Source organism: Crassostrea angulata, chromosome 3 (genome assembly GCF_025612915.1).
Source record: "Crassostrea angulata isolate pt1a10 chromosome 3, ASM2561291v2, whole genome shotgun sequence".
In the NCBI taxonomy this organism is placed as follows: domain Eukaryota; kingdom Metazoa; phylum Mollusca; class Bivalvia; order Ostreida; family Ostreidae; genus Magallana; species Magallana angulata.
The window spans coordinates 44,683,417-44,700,035 of NC_069113.1; the positions used below are offsets into that span (position 1 = coordinate 44,683,417).

Sequence of the window (16,619 nt, forward strand, 5' to 3'; positions counted from 1 at the left end):
TGTACATGAATGTGCATTTACAATCGTTTAGCATATCCCACTTTAACGAACCACCTACAGCTCATATCTAGTTCCACGCAAAGTTTCACTCTATTTATCATTCACCATTAAATCCCTATACTGGTGAACCTACACAGGTCTATTTTCGGTAAGATGCTGTTGAAGATTATGAAGCGTCTCTTACACCAGAGAATAAGAGAATAAATATGTAATTTATCAACATGTTAACGTCAAATTATAGAGCAACCATTTATCAAATTAATTCTGTACAAAAGTGCCTAACCTGAGATATTACCACTGCATTGCAGTAACATTGTGACGAGAGAGAGAGAGAGAGAGAGAGAGAGAGAGAGAGAGAGAGAGAGAGAGAGAGAGAGAGAGAGAGAGAGAGAGTATATATACATAGAAGCCTTTCAGTGATTTCAGTCTTTAAGGTCACATGATCAAACACACCTTGCGTTATTTCAATAAAGATAGGTCAATGAAGTATTAATTAAGTCGAAATATTCCTATGATATAAAGTGTAAACAATCGAATTTTTGAATTTGTTAAAACCACCAACCGTTGTTTTATTTTTTTAAATTAACTTTTCTACAAAATCGTATATATATATATATAGAAAACTTAAATGAATAAAAACACAAAGTCCGAGTAAAACATAAGCGCTTTCATTTTCATCTTCAGATGTTTTACAACTAACCAAGGTAACGCCGTTATTGTGACGTCATAATAACGTTAGCAAAGTCTCTGGTGTTGACGTCACAATTTTGGCGTATTTTTAAGCATAACAAATATCAATGAAATAAAAACAATGTAATTTAACACAAACATTGAAATGGTACACGGATGTTATAATAAACTGTTCAATTTATATATATATATATATATATATATATATATATATATATATATATATATATATATATATATATATATATATATATATATATATATATATATATTTTTTTTTTTTTTTTTTTTTTTTTAATTTCAAATGGGTTTTTTTAATCATTTGGAATTGTTTGACACTTGGTATCGTGCACGAATGTTACAGCATAAGACAAAAAAAAAATAGTTTGAAAGAAGGCCAATATGTATATGTACAACACCCCCCCCCCCCCCCTCCAATCTGGTCGTGGCTGCATGAGACGAGAGAATATCTCATAGTTAATTAAAATACTGACCAACGCAAACTAACATTAATATGTACGATCCTCTCCCATCAGGCAGGCAGTCCTGACGCACTCTGTCTGGTCCGTGGCTTGATACGATGATGGCTTAACGACCATTTAATTACATGCACAATTCTTTCATTTTTAAAATAAGTATAGCATAAACAAAACCCATCGAGAAAATAAATCAAAAGGTTTAAAACGAGTTGAATTTTAGACAGACGAAATAAACATTCAGGTAACAGATTTTAAGTGTCCACCATAACAATGACGAGTTTATGCCTGTCATAAAACACCACACAAAAATCAATCCGATGTATGATGTATCAGTCTGCCACTGACCTGGAAAGCGAACAATATGGTGAGGTGCATGGGCGGGTTGTCAGTGACCTTGTAGATGAGACCGTCCTCACATTCCTTCTCCTCCACAGTCACCGTGTCATCCACGTGACCATTCTCCGTGTGGTTGACCATCTTCATCCCTTCCTCTCCCACGTGGTTCTCCATCTCACTGTTATAAAGGAAACAATAGAAAAACAAATTTAGCTTCAATTTATACAGTAATAATTTTTTTTTCTTTTGCGAGCATGTATTTAACTTCCCATCTGGAGTAAAATTAAAAGGGTTACGTTTGTAAAAACCAAACCATCCACACTAATTATTGAAAGCTTTATAAATGCATGTTATGTGCATTCTTTAGTAGTTTTACGTATTAATTGAAACAGCTATAAACGATTATTTTTTTTTTCATTCAGAGACGTGTATGCATAATTATGCAGTCTTATAGAGAAAATGTCTACATGATCTCCGAAACACAACGATGATGGAAACAAAAACAACACAAGATACAAAAAGTTCAAATATATGGGAATCGAGAAGACGAATTGTTTCTGGAGTTATATTTTGAAATTGCATTGTTTTTCAAATAAAGTGACACACCTACAGAATATTTCGCTCATATTAACATTTCATTGAACTATCTATATAGAAACTTTGATCACGTGACCTTAAAAAGCAATCACTGTGGACTATTATGCATCCTTAAGTGGACTAAAGCTCTCTCTCTCTCTCTCTCTCTCTCTCTCTCTCTCTCTCTCTCTCTCTCTCTCTCTCATGCAGTTAAAAATAAGAATAGATGAAATGGAACAACCAATATTGATATTGTATTTACCATATGATTTCAAAGTCATTGTCACACTCCATTTTATCACCAAACACAATATAAGCCAGGTATAAAGAACTTGCAGCTCGCGTATTTTTACTATAGTGTGTCACAGAGTATATAATACATGTATTTAACGCCTGCAATCTCCAATCCCATTATCATAGATAAATTCCGGACACAAGGAACGCATGTAGATTTGACGACCCAGAATGAAGACAACAGAAGCCATGGGCATTCTCGTATCGTAGGTGAATATCTACTTTTAAGAAATCGTTAAGGTAAGAATTTACGTAACGGAAAAAAAAATAATTTGATGTTACAGTGCACTTTAAAAAATTACGCACTTGAAAGATTTTTCAAAGTGTGTTAACTTTGGGACCAGGTCAAAAATATGTTCAGGGCTTAGCGAAAATAGTTTATAGTTTTATATACAATAAATGACAGTTTTAACCTTGTTTAGCTTAATGTGATATATTCAAAAAAGAACTCATTGCATTCTCAGCTAACTTGATAAACAGTTTCTAGTTGAGAATATTTTTTCTTTTCTCACAAGACAATATCGATAATTTACACAGAAAGAAAAATGCGGGAGGTTTGAATTATCCAAATATCACATAAACTTCATCGCTTAGCAACTGCATTTTTCTTTTTTGAGTATGCAGCAAATTTATTTCTTATCTAGTATATTGGGCTATACCCGAACGAATATGATTTATAGATATGAATAATGAAGATCAATGTATAATACATTTCAACTGGCTTATTGCAAATATGATGTGAAAAAGGATACATTAGTTCTGTTAATCAAAAATAATATGATCTTTTAGAAGATCAGTGCGAAAATTTCTAAGTTTATAATAATTTAATGTTCGTTAATGTTAATATTATTTGATTGAAGTGATTTATTTGATTAGAATACGAAAAGGGGGTTACTGTTAAAACACATAGATTCTTTAACATACCTATGGAGAAATTGTTGTTCGGCCAGCTCATTTTTTCAATAACACTGCATGTACTTATACAGAGCATATTTCTTTTTCCGATCTTAAATGTTTACCCAAAGTTGCTGAATATCATATGGTTTGGAAGAAAAAATGAGTAACAAGGGACCTTCATCCTGTATTCAATGAAATGATGCACTGGTATTTGACTTGTATCTTTGGTTAATCTCCACCCCCATCCCCGTACTAAATACGGTAAATTAGATTCACGAGTGTTAACAAATCATCATACTATCAACAAATTAGAAATTCAGTTCCAGAATATGCGATATAAAAATATTTTTTCAAAGTGCGTTAAGAGTGTCGATACAAAAAAATGTTGATGTACCTTCATAACGCACTTTGAAATTTTTTTTTCAAAATGGGTTAACTTGGTCCAGAAGTGCGTCGCCACATTTGAACTAAATAGTGGCAGTATGTGTCCACTGTCTAGTTAAGTTGAACTATAGATCTATAGATAGGAAACACCGATGCCGTAGAACTGTAGATCAACGGAAAATTCCAATGTTCCCGTTTAAAGCTACAACAACAGTGCGCCATCATAACCCTAGTTAAAAAGTAGGTAATTAATTAAATTTTATTTTCCCGTCAATATACTGCGACCACTAGAAAACTACGCGTAAAATATCGAAAATTTTCCATCTAAGGGAGAAATAAAAGCAAGACCCAAAAGACCCTTGAGGTGATAACCTAGAAAACCATTGACCTTGTTTGGAACGATTGTTTTGGGGTTCTTTTTTGCACAACAGACATACTGAGATAAATATGAATGATAAATTTTGTATCCATGACCAAGGGGCAAGGGCCAGGCCCACGTTATCTTTCTTCAAGAAATACAGAAGACAATCATTATGTGAAAAAAAAATTATGCATAATTAAGAATAAAGAAGATTTTTTGGCACTATATAAAGCGACAGGTCTGTAATTGCACTAGACTGATGTGACTTTACAGGTATCATAACAGGCTGTTCTAAGAAATGACTCAAATTCTAAAACGAGTGGCCCGAAAACGAGACTATACAACTATATTAATTAAGAATAGAAAGTTAAGAGTACTGACTAGTATTTATATATCTGTACGTACAATATAATAATGACCCAATGTCATTAATAATCCTTAACACTGTACATTTATGCGTTTACATAATGTAAGGTTTCCTTCTAAATAGTTTGTTTTTAAATCACAAGGGCACATCTTTTCCGGAATCGAATGGATTGAAAATTACATGGTCAAAAAATCGAAAATTGATATTTACCTTGAGACAGTGAACACCTGTACGGCCGGACCTGTGGAGTTGCTCATTTTCCCCACTATTAATTTTTTTTTTTTTTTTTACAAAATTCCAAAGTTCAGTATTCGACGTAAAAATATCCACACAACAGTCAGGTGACCTTAAAACCAGGCAGGTAGGTCGGTAGCCTTGCTACCTTTGAATTTGTGTACTTGTATACTTCTCGGACGCCTTCGTTTTTATTAAGGCATCGAGTGATCGTATACCACAAATGACGGACTGACACTGTTATAGTCCAAGAGTCTATTAACAGATTAACACATCAGTCAGACAGATATACGCTCCGATTGATTAAAGCTAATATGTGCACTAATTTTCTATCGTTCCCCCAAATGCATCTGGGGTGTAAATATAACTGTCGCGAAAGTCACGGTCGGTCGCTTTTCGATATAGTTCATTAATGCACTTTTCTTTGTGTGAATGTTTACATGTCAAAAAATTAGGTGATATGCAAGAAGTTCCAAAATTGTTCAGAAAAGGCTGTCCTTTTTCACGCACAATTAGAACAAGTAAGTCGTTCCTTAGGGTGCATTGTATTATATTGTATGCCCTATAATTAAAGTTATAACTCTCACAAACTCTTGCTGGGTAGTAAGTAAGTAATAGAAATGCATGGTAATCACTTCAAAGGGCCCAGTCATAATAAATTAAATAAGGATATAAGCATTTTAGAGTAAATTGCCTTGATCTTAACATATGACTTGAAACATTGCACATTCATTATTCAACATGGCCTTGATATTTGATAAATACTAGCAGCTGAACTGCTTATTTTTGGCAAAATATTGGATAAATTGTTTGAATAACTTCTCCCACAGTTTTCAGGTTAGGAAGTTTTTTGTTTTGTAGATCAATTGTACACTTTTCATAAATCATCAAAAATCAAAATTCAAGTAGTATGCACATCTCTGTTATATATACAAGTGATCTTCAAAACAACAACTTCCCAACTTGAAACCTTAAGGATCAGATATACGTACAGTAGGGGTACCCTATATGTAATATTACAATTATGAGAAATAACAACTTTAGTCAGTTAACCAGCTGGTATTTTTTTTCATAAATTATCAAAAACCAAAATCCAAGTACTATGCAAATCTCTGATAAATGTTCAATTGATCAGCAAACAATTAACAACTTCCCATCTATCTTAAGCTTAAAAACAGTAGGAGGAGTTATCCGTACAATAAGGGGTATACCCTTTTGGCAGCCGCCCGCCCAACCGCCCGCCCAACCGCCCGCCATTTTACCATTTCAATATCGGAATTTTTCCTTGGAAACCCGATCAAAAAGTAAAAATGTCAAATTGTATACCAAAAAACCCATCATCATCGGACAGAGGTGGACCATGCAGACAAATACTTTTCTGACAATACACATGACAAGCGTAATAAGCCACAGGCGTGTAATGGACTAGATACATTCATTAAACTAGAACCTTTTTAACAAGACATTGGACTTTTAGTAGGACATAGCTATCTATTTCTTGTGTCAAAACAAGTTCAAAATGACGCTGTTTCAAACAAAATCTATACCGATTTCGTAGTCTTAGCTCAAAAGCCAGAAAAATCTTGTTGATTTCAAAGAGCCATGGCTGAGTGGCCAACGATGAAATAGACAGGCCTACGTCACATAACTGTTTGACACAACTACCCAAAGTCCAAGCTCTTGTTTAAATGGTTGTATGAAGCATATGTAAATAACTTTATCTGAATTAAGAGACAGACAGACAAACAGACAGATAATACTAGACAAATCAAAAAGACGGACTAACAGAATGAACTACACTGCAATTTCAGTCACAGTAGAATCTACCATTGGTTTTTACTTATTACTGAGTATTACAATAAGTTAAATTTAGTTTAAAGTTAAGTTTTTTTAATATAAGAATAAACAAAATGTCATAGATTAGTCTCGTAAGCGTAAATAAATTTTATTCTTAATCAAAATAATTATCATTTAAATCACAAACCTGTGTAAATTGCGGTTTTCTTGTTAATCTCTTGATTGCTGAGTTGAGTTTATAACACTAAAATCCTTTCCTTTATATTTTTCACACATACTATATGTGATTATTAACATTCAAGATCTTTAAATAGTAAAAGGTTTAAATGGAATAATTCATTACATGAGTGCAAGTTTTAGAACATGCAAGTAAAATCATGAAATGATTTTATTTAAAAATATCTCCACGTAAAATTGTTAGTAAAAAATTGCTCTTTTGCTTAAAAGTAAAATCAGAATTCCTTTTATTCATAGCAAATCAATTATACTTTTAAGATGTTTTCATTTTTCAATTTCGTCCGTAACATCATCGTCTAAAGCCACGACCCGGGGTCCTCTCTCTCTCTCTCTCTCTCTCTCTCTCTCTCTCTCTCTCTCTGTGTGATGAAAAGGATCGTGCATATTGGCCGTGGTTTCCGACAATGCAATAACACATTCGGATCTAATTTATTGATTTGAAATTCATATAATTGATGACAAATCACAACTATGCGAACTTCGTATTTTATTCTATAACACTAAAGAATGTATACCATAACGAGGCATGACTACACGCAGCTCTACAGGTAAGGTAGCGGATTACAAAGCCTTTTAATTAGCTGAAATTTTCTCGTTTTCAATTTTTTTTTCTTTTATAATCAATATCATTTAAAAAAAAAATTAAAAATTTCAGAGGGACACGCTTAGTACGCACGTGCTTATACCTATTTGAAATATATCTCTCATTTCAAAACACAGCTTAATTATGAAAATATGTAATGCCTATGAATTTGTAAAAATCAAAAATAAAATCTGCTTGACTTGTCTCGTAATCCACCTCAAAAATATGAATGAAATTGCCATCGTGTTACAATGAAACAAACGGTCGATATTGTTTTTGAAAATGCAGATTGATTGAGTAGGCCGTAACACGCGCAGAATTACGGTCCCATTATATTACAATATTATATTTACATCTACCGAGTATGATTCCCTCTGTTTCTTACGGTAACTTATAGTTAATTTATAGCTCTATAGAAATCTACACGCCCCGTCAATCGATTGGTCGAAACCTGCAACGACCTAAGAAAACAAGGACTGCACGAAATAATCATGATGATATTTCTATAGACGATTTAGCTGTTTCTTTTAGCTAACGTACTGATGTACATTAACAGTAATTTAGTGAACTTTACTTACTTTTTACAATCAATTTATTAATTTGTTAAAAGAAAGATGCAAATATAAACAATAAAATGATTTCTTTGATGATTAATGCGGGCTATGAAAGTAGCGATCATTGCGGGTTATGTATTTTTCTGCAATGTCGCCATCTTCATATCACCCATAACTCACTAAAGAAAGCACTTTATATTTTAAATATATTGAACCAAAATTGATGAGACACAAGAATTCACGCTTTAAAAAAAAATAGATTTCAGATGACAAAACATACCTATCTTGAACACGCATTTATTTACCACCACATGGCAACAGCGTTAAGTTTTCCGTTACACCTGTAGTTTATTTAGTTTGTCGATCAAAATCTCTTGACACTGTGTAATATCTAGTAACTATGAAACAAAATAACCATGGATGGCATAATCTTACAGCGGGAGGGAACAGATTTGTTTTCTTTGCGTGACCCATATCTTTCTTTACCAGGAAAAATCATTTTTCTTCATAATTTCAGCTTGTAAAATACACATTTTAAAATATTTTTCAACTTTTTGTACTTATTTCAGTTTTCCAACTTATGGGACTTATTAAAATCATTGACTGTTAACAAAGTATAACATAACAGTTATTGATTACAGTTCTCAAATTGCAGTTACTGAAAAAAAATGATTTCTTACTTCTCAGAAATCATAAATATCTACATATGCGTATATATTCACCAGCATATGTGTATACAGTCATTAAAAGTCCAAAGAAAGAGCAGTGAAAATTTCTGTATTCATAGATTCATCACAGTTGAATATATATATGTGGGTGGGTGGATGGGAATGAATATAAATGATCAACGAAATATATGAGTTGTAAATAACAATTTTATGTTCTAAATGTTGATCTATGTGTAGAAAGGGACTATTGGAAGCTCTGAAAGCAAAATGAAATGTTCTTATTTTTTATCGTTCTGCTCAAAACATTCTCCATACACAAGGCTACCAACCTTTGATTGCACGGGCTCTCTGTGTGAATATGCCTTTAACTATCATGTAATACATACAGTAACTGCAATTTAATGAAATTAAATTCACCATAGCTTAAAGTGTTATTTATGACGGGAAACTAATTTGTCAGCTAACAGTGCAAATAAACCCGGAACTCCATGTCCTATTTCTTGTGACCTCTGTATGATACTATGTCCATACTGCATGTCCGTCTCTAATTTATCTCCATCACTCTGAATCATGTAGAACACTCAATACACACAGGCCATTGTATATACACAATTGTGTAACTAAATGTGACAATGATCTTATTCTTCATCTTAGACAGCAACTCCCCGTACCCCACAGAAAAAGAGGCCACGTTGTGATGAGACGTAATTATATAAACAATAGGTCCAGATATGCATATGTATGGCGTCATCATTTTCCACATCACCTAAGTTCCCAGCCCCTGAGGCGTGCGACCAGAAACTACGGTAAATACATCTTACAAAAAAAAGGACATATATATATTTACATTTTCCAGTGTCTTTGCCTTTGATAAAACTACCTATCGATTTTTTTATATATAACCCATAACTTCAAATAACGTATTATTGGGGCGCCAGGGGGTTTGCTTAAGAATAGAAAAAGGTCGATTCGACAAAAACAACGTAGGGGACAATATTCCTATAGCATCACATTTTAAGTTAAAATCTGACATTTGGTAACTATTTTCAGTTAAATATTTTTTTTCTGTTTACATGGTGGTAGTAAATTATTCATTTAAAGTGGTACATTAGTTATTGTTAGTCATGGTCATGGGGAGATGACTGCATCGCTTTCTCCACTGAATTACACATTAAAAACTGTCTTCACATGATTTAAAAATTAAAACAGAAAGATATGACAATTTACCAAAAAGTAATAGGAAATGTAATTGATGTAATCACAATGAGATTGAAGATGAGAATCAGTTTGTATTGATATGTTTATTTTGCGTCCAATTTAAGATATACATCTATTTAATTATACTACTCCAGCATACCAAGAGTATTCAAATTGATTCAATTGTTTTGTAGTACAAAAACGAAACAAATAAACAATTTATGGAAATATCTGTATTTTGCGAATAAACTTAGAGCTCAATACTTAAAAAAAATATATAGAGTGTATAGTTACTATGTCAATATGAAACAAATATTTACCTACTATAATTAATATACTATCCTCTGTCCATCTATGAACTATGTACTTTTCATGTACCTATGTTATATGTTATTATTATGTAAATCTATGAGACAATTATCTTACGGAAATAAATAACTTGAACTTGATTTGATATTATCTATATATACACCCGACCATATGACATTTACATTGTACTGTCATTCACCCTTGTGCATCCTCCATGTGAAGAATTGATCATTATCAACCCTTTCTCCAGTATATTCAACCACAACACATATTTATATCGGATTTCGCTACATGTATATAGAGAGAGGCCCGTGGGATACAGCGTTCACATGAGCAGCAACCTACTGTGTAGCTTCACAATATATGATATGCATTTCAAAACTAAAAAAAAATTAATTAAAAGCAGTATTTCATTAGATCAAAGATACCGTTTTTCACACAGGTACAAGTATGTTTTTTTTCCTTTATACTTTCATTAATTTTCCAGTTCTACGAAAATAGTGGCTTAAGTTCAAAGCACGTTTAACCCCAACTCAGGATCCATTATGATGCCCAACGGATCATTATTTTCAAACACTTGAAAGTACTACTAGTCTTTACAATTTATAGTATGTAAGTGTTTGAGATTATTATCTATTGAGAAGAAGATTTTTATGATTAGATTTTAAAATATCATCATTAAAAATACTTAATTGACTAGTTTTTGACGGGAGCTAGTCCTATTCAAGGTTGGTATTAGGCGACGACATCGACAACCAGTTTTCAACACTATCTCAGCATTGATTATTAAAAGTTGATCCAACACCGTTATTTAAAATAAGCCACTTTCAATCTATTTTTGGGAGTTGATTTTAATCAACTCTCCTATGCAGTTACTCTGGCAAACCGAAAGTGAAACAGTGTTTGGACCTAAGCACAAATCATCACCGCTGACAAGACTTAGATCTTGAAAATAACAGATAAATTCGGTTTACTGTATGCTGAACCATTAATTTTCAAGGAAACGTATTTATAAATACCTTCAAAATAGTCAGATTTTAAGTAGTAAGAATAATTTAGATATTTTTTGTAGTCGTATGTATTCATACGCCAGAGTTCAATTTAGTCTCGTTCAATCAGATGTTCGGCATTCTTGTCGGAAAAGTTCGAGAATTCATAGTATAAAAATGTGCGTAATTCAAATACAGATTAGAAACTACTTGTCATGCAAAATAACATATCGTTGATTTTAGAATTAACTAGAAAACTGACCAGTCAGGAAGGGCCCCGCTATGACAATTAATATAAAGAAGTGAAAAAAACTTTGAATTCCATCCTCTTTATATTAACAATGATGAAAAATAAATGCCCGGCAGAAGATGTAAAGAACTGGAATACATACTAGGATCTCGTGATTTGTAGTTGGATATGATTTTCATCCAACAATTAAAGTCTTTTTTTCTTGAGCCTTAGTGAGGGGATAAAACACACAAGTTGGATAAAAATCATATTGTACTACAAATCATATGAGATTTTCAGGTACTATTCTTAAGTTTCCTTTAATATAAACATAGCAACCAAAAACAACAACAACACCAAAACATCCATTAAAAAAGAAATAAAAAGAATAAAAAAAACTGATATCTAATAAAAAAAATTTTCAATTTATTGTAATTCATATATTTTTTTTTTATTTTACAGAATATAAGTATTTGGACTAGAATGAAATATATTCTTTATCAAATACCATCCTTTAAACTGAGGGGTAAAAATATTAGGGTGCAGCTCATGGAATGAGAGTTTAATTTGCTTCAAAACAAACATCAGTGCAGACAAAGATGTTCATTAATCTTCATATGACAGATAGAGATAAGCCTCTAAATTTTCTACAGCAGGCAAGATAATTAATCCCAGGGGATTAATTGTTCTGCTCTCTCATCCTTTTCTTCTAAATTTACAATAAGATTTTTTTTTTTCAGAAATGACAGAATGGGGTTATTATCTGGTTACCTGTTAAAATTAACAGCATTAAGGCAGAAAAAAATAAAAAAAATAATTAAAAAATAAAATAGTGAAAATAGTAATATATATCTTGATTTTAGAATTCAATAAAATTATCATAAATCATTGTGTACGGTATTTTAACCAAAATAAAATATGAATATTATATTTTAAATCCATATTTCAAAGAATGTACACAATACTACACATCATTCAAAATTGACCTTAACTTCAAAACAAAGTTCATTTGCAGACACAGGCAGTGCAGTAATTAATCTCAATGTGACAGATAAAAATAAAGCTTAGGATTTTCTTCCTGTGGAAGGTTAATTAATCCCAAAGGACAAATATTGCGCAGCCTTCCATTATACGATGGTAACATTCTCAGCAGTTATCTCTCTTTGCCCATTCATTCTCAGCAGTTATCTCTCTTTGCCCATTCATTCTTATGCATAGTTAGGAATCTACCCCACCACCCCAGCTCCAAACCAGAAGACATAGAGAACCAAACTTAGCATCAAAATATGTATTTCTGCCTACTGAACTACCATACCAAATTTGAACTTGATTAGGCAACCATGAAAAAAGTTATTAGAAAAAAACAGGAAATTTGTGGACGGAAGAGTGACAGACGGACGGACAGAAGGACGGACGGACAGAGTGATTACTATAGGGCACCCGCAAATCCTTGCGGGGCCCTAATAATAATCGATAAAATCAGCTCCCGCCAGTACTTCAGTACTTTGATTAAAATATGGGAAAAGAAACCCCAATATCAATTTTACATCATTTTAAAGAGGCGGTCAAGAGCTTGTTTAATTCCATTTTTGGAGAGACTGAAAGTATTCTAGATATATTTTATTAATCAAATATGGACAAAACTCAGAAATTTGTTCCATATTTCCTTCATAATTCATTGAAAAAGACAGTTTTAAACATGATTTTTCATTGTGTTTACCAAATCTTTTAGCCCCGGTACACCCTATCAAACAAAGCTATAGTTATGAAACAGCACTGAAAGAATTTATATCTTAAATTTTATAAACTTGTAGGTACCTTTTATTTACTAGATCTTGACTTTTATCAATTTCAATTAAATGTCGACGATCAAGTTAGGCTATTTCAACGTTTAATTAAAAAACGTTACTTAAAAATTTTAATATCATTCGCTTGTTCTGAAGAAATTGGCCGAGTATGTAGTGAGTGGTCGCACAAAGTTTATAATAGCTAATAGAAGACGGATAGACACGAAGCGAGGCAGGCAATCAAAATGGCCCATTAGAACATCAGTTCAAGTGAGCTAAAATTACAACTGAAGCAACATCGATCAATTCACACGCTCCTCCAACAAACGCTGTTCGGACGTGTTTTAATGACTGGCCCTCGACGCGTGGGCTATTATAACTAAATTAATTAACATCTTTATCTCTGCTAGGATGTAAATAAGTGCATGTTAAAAGTGCTTTCAGTTTCGTTCTTCACTTCTAACAATATGACTATATATTCGTGCTCTAAATCAATGCCTCATAAATGTTATGCAGGTACAAGTTAAATCCATTGTTGTTGAGAAGAACAATATATGTGACTGTATATATTATGCATTCATTTCTTAATACATAAACTGCAAGTATTTACGACTGTCTGTTTATCTAAATCAACTAGTTCAAATTTATTTTCATTATTTCTTATGAATCTATGCTAAGCTACTACCTCCCCCACCATACCTCAATACCTCTCCCATGGAATATATTTTTTTTTTTAAGAATGTGCAAACATATCTAATTGTTTTTCACTTTTGTTTATTTTTTTTTGGCTCAGCAACGCGCATTCTGCAGTTTCAGCATTTATGGCCGCCGACTTCAACTATTTGGGCGCTCATTAAAAAAATCCTATACCTATAGATGCTCGTACTTTCAACCTTCACTTCACCGCATTCCTATTACCTAATGGGTGTGGACATTTTATGTTATCGAGCCCGAATATGACTATTTATTAACAAGTGTAAATTTTCAAACATGTTGTAGATGAGCCAATCAATGGCTATAGTAATATACAATCGTTCAAAAACTGTAAATAAAACTTTGTTTACAAAACAAAGAATTGTGGGCTCTGTATCTCGATTATAACTCGACCACTGACACTAAAATTTTAGTTGACTATTATAGATGCCTTACTGAAGCATTGTAAACGGCAACGGATTAGTGTAAGTTTCACAACTTGTTTCCGAATCCTTTTGTAATACATTTCAACCTGCTGCGCATAAATGTACCATAATATATTTTCTTTTGCATTAAAAATATTAATTACAATAAGTGCATGTGCTTTGATTGAAATGTGGAACCATTTTAACAAGACCTTGGACTATCGGTAGGACGTAACTAGCTATTTTTTGCATCAAAACAAGTTAAAAATGACACCGGTTTCAAGTGAAGTATACACAAATTGCGTAGTCAAAAAGCCAGACAAATCGTGTTTATTTCAGAGCCATGGCTGAGTGGCCAACAATGAAATAGACAGACGCACGTCATATTGCTACTTCACACAACTACCCAAAGTCCAAGCTCTTGTTAAAATGGTTCTAATTCCAATAGTTGAGAACCTATAGTTTTATTGCAGAATTTCATATTGATCTTAAGCATGTCAATTGGTATGGTCAATTTGAGGCATAGGCACACTGTTATAAATTGCTCCCATTTGATATTATCAAAAGCCAACGAACATGCGACCAGGCGTGGACGGGGAATACCAAATCCATAAAGCGATACTCGCACAAAATACCGTGGTGTTCGAATTACCAGCGCAGAGAGAATCAACAGTCCATTAATGAAAACAATCCTTTGTCTGAACCCTGTGACATACAAGCAACTTTTAAAACTCTTTATATTGAAATTCAATAATATTCGTCATCTTTCATCGTTATGTGTCCCCTCCCCCAAATAAATTATTCGCAGCGTTTATCTATATAAATCGTAAGGTGAGAGTATCGACACAATCAGGTCATTGACCGCTTCAATAGCTATATCCAAACAAGAACTTGGTGCTGTATTTCAAAATCTCTCAAAAAACTGAGTACCTCTACAAAAAATAAATACTAGCCTGTCAATGCTCAGTATAATCCTACAAGAGTAGCGTTCGCTGATCTGAAGAGTAAAGCAAACAGTTGTTCATTGCAGTCGTATCAAATATACAATATATCATATATACACAAGTTCATTGACTACCTCTTCATACCGAAAATATCAGATGTTACATTGATAAATCATAATGTGCAACACTACAACGGTGTTTAACAACAAACTTACCTTTTCTTTTTTTCAACATTCGTCAACACGCTTCTTGCGAGGCCTAACAACTAAAACCAGCTGATTTTGTTTTATCTTAATTTCAAATTATGACCCAAGGGCCTGAGGTCGGACACATTAAAGTCATTATACCTGGTATATTCACAGGTTTCTCGACTGTTACATGTAAAATGTTTAATATAATTTCCTTGAAATCACTGTACATGGACTTGCGTTCTTAATAATTTAAATCGACGTAATGAAAATCTGTCAAAGAAGCAGGCAAACGCTGTAGCTTTATTTTAAAATAAATCAAAATCGCTGTTTTTAGAAGATGAATATGGCTAATTAGATACTAGTATTTTCCTGACGTCTCTAAATGCATGCCAGTATCTGCACAACGTCAGCATTACGTTACGTATAGAACCTTTGAAAGGAGTGTTAAAACACAAATAATGGTAATTTTATATACTGTATACTGGGAAATATTCGCCCCCGATTTATTTTTGCTCCTTTCGCCCTCGTTGTCAGCGGGCGAATTCAAATATCTCAGATTAATTTTCTTTTAACACAACTATGTCTGGAGTGAAACCGTTTGCAAGTGAGGGCGGGCAAAAATAACACGGAGCGAAAATAACCATACTATTATCTATACAGTACATGTATATATTTGATGTTTAAGAGGAAAAAAACCCACCTAATATCTTATTACTTTTGAGACAGCATATTGGCTTCTCCATATCATCAATCTTTTTATCTGTATAAGTGTATATCCAAATCTCGAAGACTTTGTAAATCCCCCACATTGTCATGCAAATTACGAATACGCTCAATGAATTCTTTACATGACTTAAAACTCTATTGTCGTCAATTATAAGTTGTACACGTTCATAGTTTTAGATAAAGAGTATTTATTTTGGTTATGTATTTTTCTCATAATAAAAATGAATACCCTACATCTATTATAGTAATATATTAAATACAGGGTATTAATTTTAAATGTGAGAAAAATACATAACGTCAGGTGCTTGTATTTATGTAAAGTAGTTTGATTGGGCTCTTAGCATCGTTTTTAAAGTGGGGGGGGGGGGGGGGAGAGAAATCCGAAATCTTGACAAGCAAAATTAAAAAAAGTTCGAAATCCAAATCATTGGGGTGGAAAGAAAGGGGGGTGCATGTGCTATTAATACCTAAAACTTCTCACCCTCTAATTTTTACATACGTAAAAAAAATTGGGTCCAACTCCTTCAAATTTCAATTTTCTATATGTAAATTTAAGAATGTCTGTTGTGAGAACAAATGTGTGGGGGGGGGCGCACCCCATCCCCCTCCCCTCCACCGATGACAGCAGTAATTGAATCAATTCAAAATTTCATAACGTATGTCTAGAAGAAT

At 32.9% G+C, this 16,619-nt stretch overlaps 1 protein-coding gene across 6 annotated transcripts in view; it reads right to left on the minus strand.

Annotated features, from left to right (window-relative positions):
• Positions 1-16,619, minus strand: part of LOC128176658 (solute carrier family 23 member 1-like) — a 32,333-nt gene that overhangs the window by 8,512 nt on the left and 7,202 nt on the right. For 3 of the 6 annotated variants that reach the window (XM_052843145.1, XM_052843144.1, XM_052843147.1), the window contains exon 2: positions 1,515-1,683. In XM_052843145.1, coding sequence (XP_052699105.1) covers positions 1,515-1,683 — 169 coding nt within the window. Of the gene's footprint in view, positions 1-1,514; positions 1,684-2,343; positions 2,391-4,594; positions 4,974-6,602; positions 6,718-16,619 lie in introns of those variants that run through there. The other 3 variants (XM_052843148.1, XM_052843143.1, XM_052843146.1) reach the window with 3 other exon arrangements.